At 41.1% G+C, this 18,139-nt stretch overlaps 1 protein-coding gene across 1 annotated transcript in view; it reads left to right on the top strand.

Moving 5' to 3' along the window:
* The window catches only part of LOC126281951 (myrosinase 1-like), a 108,521-nt gene that overhangs the window by 29,807 nt on the left and 60,575 nt on the right, over positions 1–18,139 (top strand). The window contains exon 5 of the mRNA XM_049981313.1: positions 4,310–4,493. Within this exon, the coding sequence (XP_049837270.1) occupies positions 4,310–4,493 (184 nt within the window). The remainder of the gene's footprint in view (positions 1–4,309; positions 4,494–18,139) is intronic.

Below are 18,139 nucleotides of genomic sequence, written 5' to 3'. Positions count from 1 at the left end.
AGGTAACTGGAGAGTTAACGGCCACAGGCAGGAAATACCGCTGGTACACTTCACTAATAAGTAACAGTCAGATTAGTAATTAATCACAACATAGGAAGACGGCTGCAAGATTTCGCCGACTCCAACACATCATACGATGATGCTAGCCCAAACGGCCAAGGAGGCAACAACCCGCAAATGAGCGAAGAGATGTCGAAATAGTTGAGATTTCATAACAGATTAACTGATCACTCAACTTCAGTGTCCAGGTTCGGTGGGCAACGAGCTTGTCGCTCTTGCAGCTAGAGCCGGACGATCCGACTGTGCGTGCACACCGCCAGCGGCCCCGGCGTGGCCTCCCGCCGTGGAGACTTGCTTGGTGCTCCATCCCAATCGACCCACTACCACACACACCACCACCCGGAAATACTAGTGGTCACACCAAAGATAGTACGCCAGTACTAGTATCGATAAGCGATGCTGCTGCCACGCAAGGAGGCAAGCCAGCAACTTGGTTGCACCAATCAATGTAAAAATGCCGAAGAACCAACGGCAAGAACGCGAGCCATACACGTCTCAAAGTGTGTGATGTATGAGTTTCCTGGTTTTTCGGTCTATTCCACATTCTTCTAATGTATCAATAAGAATCTGCCTATGGGTTGTAGGTCTTCTGAAGTCCACCTATGTGACTACAGTGTTGTTCGTCTGTCTGACCTTCAGCAGAATTTGCAGGTTCCAACTTTCTTCAATACAGGACTTTCCTTTTCTGAAGCCTGCTTGGTATTCAACAATCTTTGTATCAGCTTCTGGTTCTAGTCTGTTGAGTGACGCCTTGAAGATAATTTTGTAGGAAATCGGTAATAATGAGATACTCTGTAGTTGCTAGGGACTGCCTTGTCCCTTTTTGTGGAGTGGGTGAATCAAATTTTCTCTGTATTCCACATTAATGTATAAAATTTCATGGATTTTCTTCGTGATGGTTTCATCTTTGAGTTTCCAGAACTCGGAAATGATGCCGTCTTCTCCTGGGACTCTGTCGTTTTTTTTTTAATTGTGTTATAATCTCTTCTACATCTGTTACTTTGAATTTGGGTTTGGTAACGATTTCATGAAGAGTAATTTTTCTTCAAGCTTCTCGCAACTGACGAGTTTATTAAAATATTTCAAGAATTTCGCCGTTTTCTTTAGTATTTGTTTCGAAAGATCTGTATGTTCTTTCGAAGAAAATAATTGGAGGCCTATAACGCTTTATATTTTTCCTGAAAATTCTGTAGAAATTTCTCGTGTTATTTCCCTTGAAGTCTTTCTCGATTTCATTTAGTCTGTTTTTGTCGTTTGTCCTTCTCACTCTTCTAATGTTTGTAATATCTTTCAAGGATTGTTTCTGGGCTTCGCGCAAATGTTGCCATGTCACTTTTGTTCTGCTCCTGCTAAACTTCTTCCAGGCCTGGATTCTATGTTCAATGACTTGATCACTAGTTGCGTTCCACTATCTATGTTTCCATTTCCCAGGAGGTTGACCCGAAACCATTGCATTCTGAATAGCCTTCGCGAGATCTGTCCAACTTTCTGTTGAACTTTGATTAATTGCCTCAATAATATTGACTTTGTTTAACTTTAATTGTACTGAGTCCAGCCTCATAATCTTTACCTTTGTTGTCTTTCTGTTTCTTGGGATTTGCCTACTTTTCATTTTTTGCAAGTGATGGTCAGACTCGAAGACTACATTGCGTGTTCTCACACTAAGAATTCCGCTTTTATTTTTGTTTGTGATGGCTACCTGACCTATTTCAAATCTTCCCCATATGTTTTTGGGCGTTTTCCTATTGTGAGTTTTCGTTTTGGATTTTGAAATTTTGTTGACATAACTTTTAAGCTAAAATTTTGACAGCAAAGTATGAGATGTTTACCATTCTTGTTTGTGCGTTTGTGTGTTCTGTATGGCCCTGTGAGTTGCTTGTACTTCTCCTTGCCTAGTTGTGCATTAAAGTTTCCTAATACAATTTTAACATGTCTTCTGGTATTTTGTTATTTCTTCCATTCTTCCCAAATGTCTTCGACTTCTTGTGGTTTCTTTCTTTTATGATCGTTTGTCGATGGATGTGCGTTCAGATTATGTATCTTCTGTTTCCTGATTTGAAGATTACTGTAGAGAGTCTTTCTGATACTCAACTGAAATCTAGGCCGTCGTCAATGACTTGTTCGAGAACCGCAAAACCTCTCCAAAGCATTATAGATGTTCCTCTTCTGGCAGCATGTTTTTCTTTGTATATCCTGTAGTTTTCGGTATTGAAGTGGTTTCCGTCTGTGAAATGCGTGTCTTATATTGCGAGGATTTTGATGTGACATTTTCCGGATCATCCGTAAGCTGTTTGAATTTACCTATATTTGTGCTGAACGTGGTCGGCCGAGGTGGCCGAGTGGTTCCAGGCGCTTCAGTCCGGAACCGCGCGACTGCTACTATCGCAGGTTCGAATCCTGCCTCGGGCATGGATGTGTGTGATGTCCTTAGGTTAGTTAGGTTTAAGTGGTTCTAAGTTCTATGGGTCTGATGATCTCAGATGTTAGCTCCCATAGTGCTTCGAGCCATTTGAACCATTTTTTGTTGAACGTGTCAGTACAGTTTTTGGTAACCGGTTTTGAGAAAATCCAAATCTTCTCCTTTGATTATGTTTGTGGTCCCACAGAATCCGATGACCGGGAAAGTCCAGTATATTTACTGGGGCCTGGCGTAGTGGACAGTTTTCCTTTTGTTCCATTATGATTTTGTCAAGTTGAAGGTTGCTGTCGTGATCTATGTTGGAGAACAGAAATGTTAAAGACTTGATTGTTGAGATAAAAACATATTTGTAGCAGCCGCACCAATTTGGAGAACAGACGCTGACCACTTGCTGCTTGATGCCAGAAGACACACTAATGGGTTTAGGCCCAAGCTAGTATTTCGTCCACCCTGGGTATATCATTTCCCCAGTACCATCCATATCTGGAAGGCTGTCACCTATCGGCCACCTGGGGAGGCGCCCGATGGAAGATGTAACAACCCCAGACAGGTCTCGTTCCTTATTTGTTTTACTATTGCAATTATCGTTTTGTATAAATGTTGTAATGTTGACTAAGGACGTCTGGTTAGATGTAAGGGATGGTCTCAAGGCTTTAATCCTGGCAGATGAAATAAATATGTTTCGAACACCACGAAGGAATTTTTAAGTAGTGTGTCGGATGTTCGAAAATATTTCAGTCTACACAATCATTCTTGTTGCTGAAAATCTACTAACTCTAACTCGCAGCGAATTTAATCAATGCCTTTCCTTGGACATAACCTAACATGGAGATACTCGGCAGTCCGACTTTTGTAATTTTTTTATATTTATGGTACGTGAATCTCAGAACTCAAATGTCAGTCTTCCACAATATTTCATGTAATCCTCAAAATCACAGAGAAAATCGACATTGAAATTTTGCATGCATTTTTCAATTCTTAAAACAAGGACGAATTTTCAGCTGGCCATGTGGCTGTCTAAGTATGCTCGTCTATCAACTATGCAGCCTGGATTCGATTTCCAGCCGACGGCAATCTTTAAACAAAGGTGCACTCTCTACAGTATTTCTGTGAAGCTTAAAGTACGTAAAAATGGGAAAAAATATTGGTCATACTCGACATTGGGTAATCGGTGGTTCGACTCTCCTGTCGACCATTGTTTGTCTCGTGTTTTTTTTTCCTTCGTTCTGTTCTGGTACCTACGTAATTTAAGTATAAAATGCACCAAATACATGCTAGTTAACATCTATCTAAGTGTCATTTTTATTAGAAATGCATATGTTATTGTTTCTAATTACACATGACAAAAAATCCTTTATTACCAATATTTTAAAGACTGGTTCAGTAGTTAAACGTTACAAATTAAATTATTTTTATTTTTGTATCTTTGGTGCTTCACGGAAATGCTGCAGAACGAGCACCGTTGTTTAAATAGCTACAAGGTGTGGGGATCAACTCTTTAATGCCTACGTGGCGGGCGAAAAAGTGTGTGCGTATCAAAGTCGCTTGCAAAATTCAAAGTCGATTTCCTCGAGAATTTATTACAATTGCATTGATATTCTTTGAGGGATTTATGTCTGATCTCTGAACTTCACGTACTTATTAAAAAAAAATACAAAAGTTCGATTTCTGTGTGGTCTCCTCGTAAGCACAAGCAGTCACAGTTCGGAGAAAATGTGTAAGTCTTTCTTTATATTCCATTACCGAATTTGTGCTATGTCCAGAAAATACTAGCAAGATACTGTCGTCAGTTCGACGCTTACTGATATACCACTCGACGCATTTTCGCAGGTGAAATGGTGGCTCACTTTCAACGAACCGAACGTGATGTGTACTGGCTACGGGGAAGAAAGGCAGAAGGCTCCCGCAATCAACGCCCACGGCTTCGGAGAGTACATGTGCGGGTATACACTTCTGCTAGGGCACGCCAGAGCGTACAGGCTCTATGACTCAGAGTACCGTGCAACTCAGAATGGTAAGTCTCCGTTACATCGACTGATTATATGAATGAAAATACACACACAACACTAGTGTAATATTTTGCAATACGTATTATTATTTCACAAACCGGTTTTAGGCTGTTACGCCATCATGAGGTACAAAAGTAAGTATGTGGTGCAATGAAATTTCGTTGGATCATAGATTTTAAACTAGTGCATCTACACTTGCAGAGATGAAAAATGTCGAAGTTAGATTTAGGAATAAAACAACAGGGATTATTTTAGTGCAACTGCGAAGGAAGATTATTTAACTAAGATAAAATATGTGAGACATTAACTACCGACCCATACACAAATTACAACAGTTGTTCATGGATGCAAATAAATTGAACAATTACCTATGGTGACATGTTCTGCAGATGTGGCCAAACACAATAATCTTATCTTTAATAGGCCCTAAAGTATGAACAGATAGTATATACGCTAGTGATATTAAGCAGGTAAGCGAAGCACAACACAGCACAACACAACAAGAGTAATTATAGCAAGTGAAATAAGGGAAAACGGGGCATGTTGGTAATAGGCTTTATTTATAACTTGACCTGAATGGGAGTTTGAGTAGTATCTGCAGTCCGAACTGGTGATTGAGGGAACTGTGCACAGTGATTTAGTGCTAAGCTAGGGCTGATGGACATATATTTATTGATTTCCATTATTTCAAGATAGTTCATCTTCCTTCCTTTACTGATGTGATGTAAAACTTCATGTTTTCACCATGCAACTATGGCCTTTTAAGCAGGTGGTCTGAAAAAGTTGAGTCTCCTTTTCTAAGCTTCCAGCTTCGGCGGTGAGCCCTCAAGCATATCCTCCTGCCAGACTGTTCTATATAGAATTTGCCACAATTACAAGAAATTTTGAATATTCCACTCTTTTACAAGCTAGATTTCTGTCTTTATCATTGGTCAAAAAGTATCCAACAGTGTTGTGTACATAAAATTATGTTTTTACGTTCCTGTAGCTTTCTAGCTACATCCAGTAAGAGTTTTCCTAAACATGGAATTGTGCTCTGTTTATTTCTTTCTTGAGTCGGTTGATCAAGAACACGATAAAGAAGAGAGTACAACTGTTGTTTCTGCTTTTTATGGAGTCCACCAAGGTAGGAGGATGAATATTCTTTGATGCTATTTCTTTGATTGTTCAATTTATTCTCTTCTATGAAAAACTGTTCCAATTTGTATACAGTTCATCAGATAATGTGTTACATTAAATAATCTTACATCACATTTACAGTGAAATAATCCTTCTTGTTTTATACCTAAATCTAACATTAAAATTTTTCCTCTCGGAAAGGAGATACTCTATAGATGCACTAGTTTAAAATCTTTGATCCAACAATATTTCACTGCACCACATACTAATCTTTGTACCTGAGGATGACGTAACAACCCATAACCAGTTTGTGAATAAGCAATGAATATTGTAGAATATCACACCAGTGTTCTGTGTGTTTCCATTCATAATGTATGTCGCTCCATTCAATTGGAGCAGAATTTTCAAAATGATTTCAGAGCATCAGTATTCACTCTCTTTGACTTTCTCAGGCAGCATTATAGGCAGTACGCTAGCGTGTGAGACATGAAAGTGATCCAAAGCCGGGTCGAATCAGCGCAGTGGATTAAAAGCCGTGGCTGCTGCACCGCCCAGCTTGGTTGATTACCGATTTCCGCTTTAGTAATTACGATACACAGACAGATAGAATATAGGCACATACACATCATTGTTTACACAGTTCAGAGACAAGTGGTGCACGTTATTTCCCCACTTTAAGTAAGGGTGCGAACAGAAAGGAAGTGGGCTACCTGCGGAGAGGATCCCAGCACGGAAAATATCCCCTTGTTATCTAAAGAGGCAGCGCACAACGGCAGCCGGATGAAGGATCCGAGTGGCGAAGACCCACGACTGCCGGGAGCCGGAATGAACGAGACATACTTTGTCCGCTTTCCAGCGTGCCGGTTGGCGACGCGACACGCAGACAGAAGCGAGGTGCGCGTCCTGCAGTACTTCTCAAGAGATTTCAGAAGAAGTATGTTGTAAAATAATTTCATTTCAATGATGCTTGTAGCTTCAAATGTCGGCTTCATGAAGAAGTTCCCATTAATTCATTAGTAGTCAGAGTTACTGCGGTATTTCACACATACATAACATATTGCGTCAAATTCTGTTACATTGTAATGAAAAATAGAGGTCACAATGAATCTCCGTTTGATGCATATTACGCCATACACGGTGAGTCACCTAACGTTACCGCTGGATATATTTCGTAAACTACATCAAATACTGACGAAACGATTCCACAGACCGAACGTGAGAGGCTAGAGAAATTGTTTAATACAAACCATACAGAAACGCACGGAAGTATGTTTTTCAACACAAACCTAATTTTTTTAAACTGGAACCACGTTAGTTTTGTTAGCACATCTGAACATATAAACAAATACGTAATAAGTGCCGTTTGTTGCATTGTAAAATGTTAATTATATCCGGAGATGTTGTAGCCTAAAGTTGACGCTTGAAACCTCCGACGTTCAGTTGCATGTTGTAACAAACACGCGCCACGCTCGGCGAGCAGCATCTGCAGGGACATGTTTACGATGACGACCGTGTTTACGAGTGTGGCTATAGTGCACTGTTGTAGTTTGGTCTAGCTGTCGCAGTGATCGCATGTACCGCTTGCTGCTATTGTTATTTTGCATTCGTCTCCACATGCACCCCAACAGAGAGCATCCAACGTGCCGCACATTGCAAAACATCTACCGCCAACTGTATGCAACAGGTATGGTCGTAGCACGCAAACGGTTCCGTAACAGACCCGTCACAGGAGAAGCGGGTGCAGTTGGTGTGTTAGCTGCTGTTGCCTTGAACCCACACATGAGTACACGGGACATTGCGAGAGCCGGTGGACTGAGTCAAAGTAGTGTTATGTGCATATTGCATCGTCACCGCTTTCACCCGTTTCTTGTGTCGCTACGTAATCAATTACATGGTGATGACTTTAATCATTGAGTGCAATTCTGTCAATGGGCATTAACAGAGAATGTGTTGCAGTTCTACCTGTTTACCGATGAAGCGGCGTTCACAAACCACGGGGCAGTGAATCTACGGAACATGCATCATTACTGGTCTGTGGACAATCCTCGCTGGTTCAGACAGGTAGAGCGACAGCGACCGTGGACTGTAAATGTATGGTGCGGAATCATTGGCGACCACCTCTTTGGTCCTCACTTCATTGCAGGGGCCCAAACAGCTGCAACATACATCGCGTTTCTACAGAATGATCTGCCAACGTTGCTCGAAAATGTCCCACTGGAAACGCGTCGACGTATGTGGTATCAGCATGATGGTGCACCTGCACATTCCGCAATTAACACTAGGCTGACCCTTGACAGGATGTTCGACGGCCGTTTCATAGGACGTGGGGGACGTATAAATTGGCCAGCCCATTCTCCTGAAATTACACCTCTGGACTTCTTTCTGTGGGGTACGTTAAAGGAGAATGTGTACCGTGATGTGCCTACAACCCTAGAGGATATGAAACAACGTATTGTGGCAGCCTGCGGCGACATTACACCAGATGTACGGCGGCGTGTACGACATTCATTACGCCAGAGATTGCAATTGTGTGCAGCACATGATGGCCACCACATTGAACATCTATTGGCCTGACATGCCGGGACACACTCTATTCCACTCCGGAATTGAAAGCGGAAACCAAGTGTGTACGTGTACCTCACCCCTCATGGTAATGTACATGTGCGTCAGTGAAAAAGACCAATAAAAAGGTGTTAGCATGTGGACGTAATGCGCTGTTACAGTCTCTTCTGTACCTAATGTTCATCACCGTTCCCTTTGGATCCCTACGTAATTCGGTGGTCTCTGATACACACGATCGAACAGCAGAGGAGTGGTACTCAAGCGTCAACTTTAGGTTACAATATCTCCGGATGTAATTAACATTTTACAATACAGCAAATGGCACTGATTAAGTATTTGTTTATATGTTCAGATGTGCTAACAAAACTAACGGGGTTTCATTTTTAAAAAAACGTAGGTCTGTGTTAAAAAACATACTTCCGTGCATTTTTTTATGGTTTGTATTAACCAATTACACTAGCCCCTCTCCTCACGTTCGGTCTGTGGAACCGATTCGTCAGTATTTGATGTGTTTTACGAAATATATCCAGCGGTAATGTTAGGTGACTCACCCTGTATATTGCTGTGTATGAAAGGCAGCTTATATTTTGAATTTCTCTTTAAACCTTGTAAGGTGCCTCTTAAGTAAGACATTTTTACCAGTTTTAATAAATTATTGTCTCTCATTGATGTATTCACGATAGTTAGAAAGTGCTGCAGTCAGTAGCTGGCCATGAGTCGGAGAGCATTTCCCACGCTGGCTGGCTAGGTGACGAAGCGACCTTATGTCGCGCGTAGTGGGGTGGGGCTCGGCGCTGGAGCGTAGCAACAAGCGTCAGCCTGGGAAATATACATGACGGGAAGTAATGCTATCTTGGAGCCAAAGTCACTGACTTTGTTTATTAATATTTAATAATTAAAGTCATTTATGACAACATGAATACTAGGAGGAGCCTCTGGATGTTTAAAACTATTTATCATAATCTTGCCTCGTTAAAATTCACACCAGTTCATTGATAAATGCAAAGAACTTGATCGGAAATCCACGAACTGTGACGAAACTAGTAAGATATACGGACTGCGCGCCAAAGTCGGCAGTCGGCGTTAAGAGCACTTCCTGTCTTGGTCGATGGTAGCCATGCTTTCCGTTACGAGTAGTTTGTGTCATGAGTGTTTCATTATTGATGTAACAGCAGTGAAAGTGATGTTACGATATTCTGAATGTTACTTTCGAGTAAATAGATACCCCAAAGCTGATCGACAGAAATTTCAGATAATTAGCTTCCACCGACAGAGACATCCGTTGCGCCAATGAAGAATCTGCACGGGACGACATTTACGAGAGGTGCACCGCGCACATGTAGGAGGAAATCCGACGACACGACCCACCACGGGGGATCAAGGAAGGTCCGACTTACACTCGCAAATCCCGGCTGGAAATGCTGACCAGTTGTACTGTACGTCACGTATACCACCCTCTACGGACTCGCGGCTAAGCTGAGTAATAACAGTATCAGTTTAGAAGCGAGGGGATCTTGCAAGCTGCGCTACGATCAATATATGCCTCCAGTCTCCAGAAAACGGATTGTATTCAACGCATTCACTTCCGACCTCAAGTGCGCGAGAATGTAATATCCACGACATCCCTCATGTCTCATAAGGAACTCGAGATACTGAAACGAGGTTTCGCCAAATGATAGTACACAAACAGGAGAGTATTTTTTCATATAGTTAACATATCTTCTTATCTAGAACAATACAGGTAGAAGCTATTAACTTTGCTTTTTTTTCAGTCCAGTACTGTAATGTTTTAAGAGTCATCGACAGTTAGTGAAAAGAGAATTTGCTACTATCAAAAGAAGCAAGCGGTTATCTGTAAGCTGTTGATGCCTCTGGTCGCCAGTTTTTTTTTTTTTTTTTTTTTTTAATGAGACGCTCTGATTCTGGATTCTGACACAATAAATACTTCAATATGAGTCTGAGCAATTTACGTTGTGTTTCGACAATAGAGGCTAATTTTAACATGGCAACAAGAGAAAAGTAGATTAATTAGTCTAAAATCGCCACCGATGATACTTTTGTGAAGGATAAAAGGTTAACACGATAGTTGTAAATAAATCGCTGATTGTGCTGTAATTACATTGGAATCTTGTCACCCATTGAGCTGTTAATAAGGAATAGCTGGTACTGAAACTTCCTAAAGGATTTTTCTTTCTTCACCTGAACCTTCCTGAAACAGTGGTTTATTAAGTGAGGATCTAATAGTAAGTCAGGTCAATAGCTTATCAAAAAGCTCATCTTCAGCTTAAAAACAAACATGTAATTTCTTCAAGTGTGTTGTTGCAAAACCACGCTGATGCACATTTCATCAGATATTGATGATACTTAAAATTACATTATTTCATTGCAAAATATGTAGTTACTCATACATCGCTGCAGTTAAGAAAATTCCACACGTCATTCATATAGCAAAATACTGTCCTCCTGGCATGCTTTCATTTGTCCAACTCTCGTTTGGATATGTCGAACGTTTTGGGAGATTTGAGGGACTTTGTGAGTATTTCGTTCTCACGCACTTACGATCGGAAGTAATCGCGCTACAAAAAATCAATTTTGTCTAGACTGGAGACAGACATTCATCCCTCCAAAGTTTAAAGAAAGATTCGAAATGTTATCTACATTTCATACCCTGCAACATTTGGACTAATGTGCAATTTTCGAATTTGATTCCGTATATTATCTGTATGTGAAACATCACAATAAATATAATCATTAAGGAAATAATGGGCACTTCATCATGAAGCCGATATACAAATCTATAAGGAACATAAAAATCAATTTTTTACAGAACAGTTCGTGCAAAATCGTGTAACAAAGACAGCACTGCTAACGGATCACGCTCGACTTTCTACTTGCAATGGCACTGGTGCACCTTGATTCGCAGGTTAACCAGCTTTGTCCCCTGTGCAGCCGTAGGCGCGTACTCTGATGAGCGAAAGCATTATGACCTCCTGCTTAACAATTTGTTTGTCCGTCTTTGGAACGAAATACATCACTGATCTTGCGTATCAGCGACCCGGCAGTTTGTTGGTAGGTTTGTAGAGGTGCGTGGTGTTAGATGTCTACGCACAGGCCATGTAACTGATGTATATAACGGACCGCTGATCGGCGTGCACGGTGCTAGCGCCGACAATGACCCAGATGGGTTCCACAGGATTTACATCCAGTGAATTTGGTCGCCGAGGCATCAACGTGAGTGCGCTATAATGCCCCTATAGCACGATTCTGGCTCAGAGACATGGACAATTATACTGCTCAAACATGACATTACCGTCAGGGAAGATAATGTATGAAGGGTGCAGGTGGTTCGCAGCTGTCAGCGTGTATTCGATTACTACCACAGGCCCTTGTAAGCGGAGGAGAAAGTTTCCCGTAGTATGATACTGTTCCCACCAGCCTGCATCCGTGGCGCGCTGCACGTCTCGAGCCGCCGTTTACTTTGATGACAGCGTTTGTGGAGACGATCATCAGCCTAGTGTAGCAGTAATGTGATTCACTCGAAGATGCGACACGTTTCCATTGATCGACGGTCGAATCGTGATGGTCCCGAGGCAACTGCAACCATAAATGGCGATGTCATTGGGTCACCATATAAAAACGTAGGGGTGGTCTGCTGCGGAGCTCCCTATTCAACAATGTACGATGAAAACACAATACACTTGTGTATGTACTAGCGTCGTGCTCTTTCAGCAGAAATGCCGCGCATCACTATCTTTCCTGCTCTACAGATCACGTAAGCCTCCCAATCCTATGTTCTGTGAAGAGTCGTGGTCGTCAAACTATTTGTCGACTAGTGGTGGTTTCACTGTCCTTCTGCCTCTTTCTGTAGGTGTCACGACAGTAGCACGTTAACATTCGACTAGCTTCGCGGTTTCCGAGATACTCCTTCACAGATTTGCGTAATAATAATCTGTCAAAGTCGCTTATCTCAATTAATTTCCCCATCTGCAGCCCATATCTTCTCTACGGTGAACCCCCGTCCGTGTCTGCTCCGCTTACATACTTTTGTTACCGCGTCACGTGCCCGCAACACAACATGTGGCATCCATCGTCGCGGTGGTCAGTGGTCATAATGTTCTGGCTTATCAGCGAGCAACTGTACTGGACAGCGCGACGAGTCAGAAAGCAGACTACCGGCTTTCTATCTGTTCTTACACTAAAACACAACTGCCGTGGCATGAAACACAGTAATGTTTACCAAAAAAATTAATTCCAAAATCTGTTTTCATCGGAGCGCTTAGTTAGACGACATTACCGCTGACGAAAAGGAGTGTCCATTGTGAATGCAACTTCATTGCAAACAGACACGTCAAAACCATGCTTCTATACAGGCAATGAGTATCGTTCCGTGGACTGCAAAGCTTCCAGACGAAACATTGTTTTTTAGATACTGAATTTGAGAGAAGCTGGTAATGTCGGATCAGCCTTGTTGTAACAAACACTGTTGGGTTTCCAAACTGTTAACTGAAACACAGAAAGCAGTCTAATGTTAATTCATGACCAGGACTAAGTGACAATGCCGATCGGTTCAGAAAAGGAAATGTTACAGCGGTAGTAAAGGCCCACATTTTGTGAGGACGTGCTGAAAAGTACTGTCTCCGAGTTGCAATAATAAAACTTTTAAGTAGTTTTAAATAAAACATTTGTTACTAATATTCCAAATCTTGATTCTTCGTGTCTACAAATCTGCAACCGTCTGCCACTACACGGCTCCAAATTGTAGCATCTAGTGCATAATGCCACTATGTCGATGCATGGGAAACAGTATGATGCAATCTAGTTAAGAATTCGAAAAACTCATCCACATGTGGAGCACCCTCTACTACAGCACACAATGCCAGACCACACACAAGCGCTGCGACATCTACAAAACAGTGTAACCGATCATCCTCTATATAATTCCAACTTGTCTCCATCCGAATTTCATCTGTTTACAAAACTTAATAAGCTTCTCAAAGGACTTCACTATCATCGAGATAAGATTGTGGTCAATAAATCCTAACACTGTACAGTGACCGCACAAAATACTGGCTTCCCTTTGGGAGAAATGTGTTCATCGCTAGGGTGACTATGTTGAGAAATAAATGTATAAATATGAGAAATAAAGATGTAGAATATTAATAACGATTGTTATATATAAAGATCGTTACGAGTTTTCACATAAAAAATTCTGAGGCCTTACTTTACAGCACGCCCCTGTAATATTGAAATGAGTTAAGGTTCCATTGTAGTAGAAATTATCGTTGAATTTTGGCACAAAACAAGTCACCAGTCAATAGAAGAGAACACCGCCGTTTAAATTCACTCAAACATCATCACCATAAAGGTACTCTTATACTACTCATAACAAAAATGTGCTTTCTCACTAACCAATACAATTACGGCTATCGTTGAGGGTCTGCTCTCCCCGATAGTGACAAGTGCTACCGCGCAATCATAGCTGACTAACACCACTCACACAGCGATTTCTACGCTTCGAGTTGTATAATCGATACCTGAATGTACACATCACCTGTGTGAATAAATTAGCAGTTAGACTAAGCAAGATAGCGTGCATTCACTACAATGATTTCGACAAGACGTCTTCTACCTGACATGACGTTTACGTTGTCGCTGGAGATCCTTTGTAAGTGACTTACATAGACCTGAAGAGTCAGGTGTCTCTTGTTCAGTGCTTCAACAGTTTTCATGGAATCTCTTCTTTTTCTTTGATTCTCCGCTCCAAGGGGCACAGTGCAATTTTTGAGGTGTGGCTCATTAGTATCGACTGACTGACAAAAATTTGTTGTGTTATTTCAGATGATCTCACAGTTTGATTAATTCATGATATATTTTCGTGCATTCAGAAAGGTCGACGATTGGTTTTTTATGCTCAATATTTCCATGACTCACCTAGACGTCTGCGTAAAATAATATTTACAAATTTTAATGTGACGAATAATGGAGGTCCATAATAAAAAATCATGTGATCATGACTGGACTGACTAGACCAACAGGCTTGTCCCACGACCTTACATTTTCTTACATTTGTTGAATATAATGTTCATCATCAGAAACTGCTACACGAACAAAAGAATTATTACTAATTTTTGAACACACAGATAATCACCCGATAAAAAGTAACACGTGTAATATCCTAAATTCAATGAAAATAAGCGATATTATTGTGATAAATAATAGCGTCATCAACGATAAGAGTATTTCCATGATATTATATGATACCTGATGATGATCAGTGTTATCGAAACTGGCAGTAAAAGAAATAGAAATTCTTTTCGAATCTGTAATTTGTCTGGTCGAATACGTCGTTCTTTAATTATTTAGAAACTATAGGGGATTACCTGTACAGCGTTTACATCCAAGAACTGCCTTTTCTAATGGTAGCTCGTACATGACTGACCATGAGTGGAGACCAGATTAGTAGGAGAAGCACTGAACAAGAGATAAGGGGCAGTGGACACCAGCAGTTATACTCGTACGTATCACACAGTAACAATATACGCATGCTCTGTTATAAAGCCGTTGTGTATAAAATCCTGTAACACTATACATTGGTCTGTTATCAAGGCACAGCCATTCCATGTCGATAGTTAAATGGTAGAGCATGGATCTGCGACTGATAAGGTGCTGGACATACAAAATTGAAAAGTTTTACTTTTATTACATTTTTTTTATTTTCCAATTCTTACAAATTTGTTTTCTCAAATCCAGCAAACTTTAAAATCTTATCCTATAGGTAATCAAGACTGTTAACACTAATTTAGGGATAAAATGTTTTAAATGGTACTTTACACGAGAAACATTTAGCAAAATATACATTTGAAAGACAATACTCCCCATAAACCTTGGATATTGCCGTCGTTGGGGTGGCTTGCATGACTCAGCAATACAGACAGCTATACCGTAGTTGTCACCACAAAGGGCAGTATCTTTTGATAAGCAAGACAAAGGTGTGTTATGAAAAGGATAGCAGCCTTTTCAGAAGTTGCAGGGACAACAGCCATGATGACTGACTGATCTTGTCTTTTAAGATCGACCACAACGGCCTTTCTGTGCTCGTACTGCAAACGGCTCTTGTATTGTTAAATGATGGTGGCGTCCTCTTGGGTAAAATACTCCTCAGCAAAGTAGTCCATCACCGCTCCTTTTCTGGGAAGGGACTACTCAGAAGGAGGCCGTCATCAGGAGAAACGCGACTGGCGATCTACATTTCGGAGCGTGGAATTTTAGATCCCATAATCGAGTAGGTAGGTTAGAAAATTTAAAAATGTAAATGGATGGAGTGAAAAGACGGTTCAAATGGCTCTGAGCACTATAGGACTTAACATCTGAGGTCATCAGTCCCCTAAAACTTCGAACTACTTAAACCTAACTAAACTAAGGACATCACACACATCCATGCCCGAGATAGGATTCGAAACTACGACCGCAGTGGCCGCGCAGTTCCAGACTGAAGCGCCTAGAACCGCTCGGCCACACTGGCCTGCGGATTGAGTGAAGTTACATATTTTGTGGATTAGTGAATTTCGGCGGCCGGACGAACAGGACTTGTGGATATTGTGCTATAATTACAGTCAGGAAGTGGCCTGGTAGAATTTTGCACCGAGCATACTTTAATTATCGCTCACACTTGGTTTAAGAATGGTGATAGAAGGTTGTATACATGGATGATACCTGCAGATACCGGACGGTTTAACATTGATTACATCATGGTAAAACAGAGATTTTGTAACGAGATTTTAAATTTCAAGACATTTCCAGGGCCAAATGTGGACTCCGATCAGAATTTAGTAGTTCTTAATCGTGGATTAAAACTGAAGAAACTGCAGAAAGGTAGGAAATTAAGGAGATGGTACCTGGATAAATTACAAGATCCAGAGATTGCAGAGAGCTTCAGACAGAGCATTACGCCAACGGCTGACTGATCACGAGAAAGGAAAACAGTAGAAGAAGAATGGATAGCTTTAAGAGGTGAAATAATCAGTGTAGCATAGGATCAAATAGGCTAATAGATAAGACCCAATAGAAATCCTTGGAAAACTGAATTTAATTGGTGAAAGGAGAAAATATAAAAATGCAGCAATTGAAGTTAGGTGAAATGGAATACAAATACATAAAAAATGAGACTGTCATGAAATGCAAAATTGCTAATCGGGAATGACTAGAGGACAAATGTAAGCTTTTAGAAGCATGTTTCACTAGGGGAAAGATAGATAGGCCCTATAAAAAAGTTAAAGACGCTTTTGGAGAAAAGAGAAGTAGTGGTATAAACATCCATTCCTAAGCAAAGAAGGGAAAGCTGAAATGTGATAAGTCTATAGAAGGGAGACGAACGTGATCGCAATATTATAGCAATGGAAGAAAACGTCGATGAAGATGAGATGGGAGATACGAAACTGGGAGAAGAATCTGGAAAGACTACTGAAAAATCCTAAGACGAAACCAGGCCGCAGTAGACGGTATTCTGTCAGAAATACTGAGAGCCTTCGGAGAGCAAGCGGTAACAGAATTCTTACATCTGTTGTGTAGGATGTATTGAGATAGGCGAAACACCCTCAGACTTCGAGAAGAATGTAATATTTCAAATTTCAAATCAATCGGTTGGTGGTAGCTGTGAAAATTACCGAACTATCAGTTTAATAAGTTAAGGCTGCAAAATGCTAACACGAATTTTTTCCCACCTCGGGGAAGATTAGTTGGGAATCCAGAGAAATGTAGGAAGACGCGAGGCAATACTGACGCTACATCTTATCTTGGAAGCTAGGTGAAGGGAAGAAAAACGCTCGTTTACAGTATTTGCAGATTTAGGGAAAGCTTTTAACGATGTTGACTGATATACCCTCTTTGAAGTTCTGAAGGGTGAAATACTGGCAGCGAAAAGCTATTTACAAATTGTAAGGATACCAGACGGCAATTATAAAGAGTCGAGGGACATGAAAGAAAAGCAGTGATTCAGAAGGGAGTGAAACAGGTTTGTAGCCTATCGCGGATGTTATTCAATAAAAGAAACTTTCAGGTTTGCCGGTGACTTCGTAACTAATTAGCTGACAAAGCAGAGAGAACAAACCACAAGGAAAACTGTCCACTGCGTGGGAAACCGAATTTGAAGCCGAAAAAATTATCTCAAGACAAGCTACAGCACGAAAACAACGGTGGATTGCTTGACTTGAAAGTAAATGATTCTTCCTTCGGAAGCCCTCTCCCTCTGCTTGAACAAAATCGGTTCGTGTGGAGATCACTCGATCATTTTCGTTCTGTAAACGGAAGATCGAGAAGTAGCCTCCAGAACTGGTAATTCCTTGTAGATACCGCCAACTGTGACTTCAGAGAACCACACATCATGGAGCAGCTACTGGATTGTCAACTATACACTGTGTCTTGCACAGAAGATCTACTTGCGACATTGAGTACAGGTGGAAGTGCAAGATTTTAGTCACGAGTAATGTAGCCTGATAATCCTTTCTTTCATTTATTACTGACAGTAATGACGATAAACTGTATTTGTTTATTGACTCGAAGTCTATGAATGGCTACTAATGGTCTCCAAGCAGGCGAACATAACCGTTTCCAGCTAATGATCGCTTCAGTTGGACCAGAGGATCCAGTCGTTTCCATGTAAACACGGTAAACACATTATTATGGAACCACTACCGGCTTGCACAGTGCGTTCTTGACAGTTTGTGTCCGTGGTTTCGTGAGGTCTGCGCCGCACTGAAGCCCTACCATCAGCTCTTACCAATTGAAATCGGGAGGTATCTGTCCAGGCCATGGCTTTCCAGTCGCCTAGTGTTCAGCAAAGGACTTGGAAGACCAGTTGAACGGAATGGATAGTGTCTTGAAAGGAGGATATAAGATGAACATCAACAAAAGCAAAACGAGGATAATGGAATGTAGTCGAATTAAGTCTGGTGATGCTGAGGGAATTAGTTAG

Source organism: Schistocerca gregaria, chromosome 7 (assembly GCF_023897955.1).
Source record: "Schistocerca gregaria isolate iqSchGreg1 chromosome 7, iqSchGreg1.2, whole genome shotgun sequence".
Taxonomy (NCBI): domain Eukaryota; kingdom Metazoa; phylum Arthropoda; class Insecta; order Orthoptera; family Acrididae; genus Schistocerca; species Schistocerca gregaria.
Note: the sequence above shows the minus strand (reverse complement) of the source record. Positions and strands in the feature narration are given on the sequence as shown.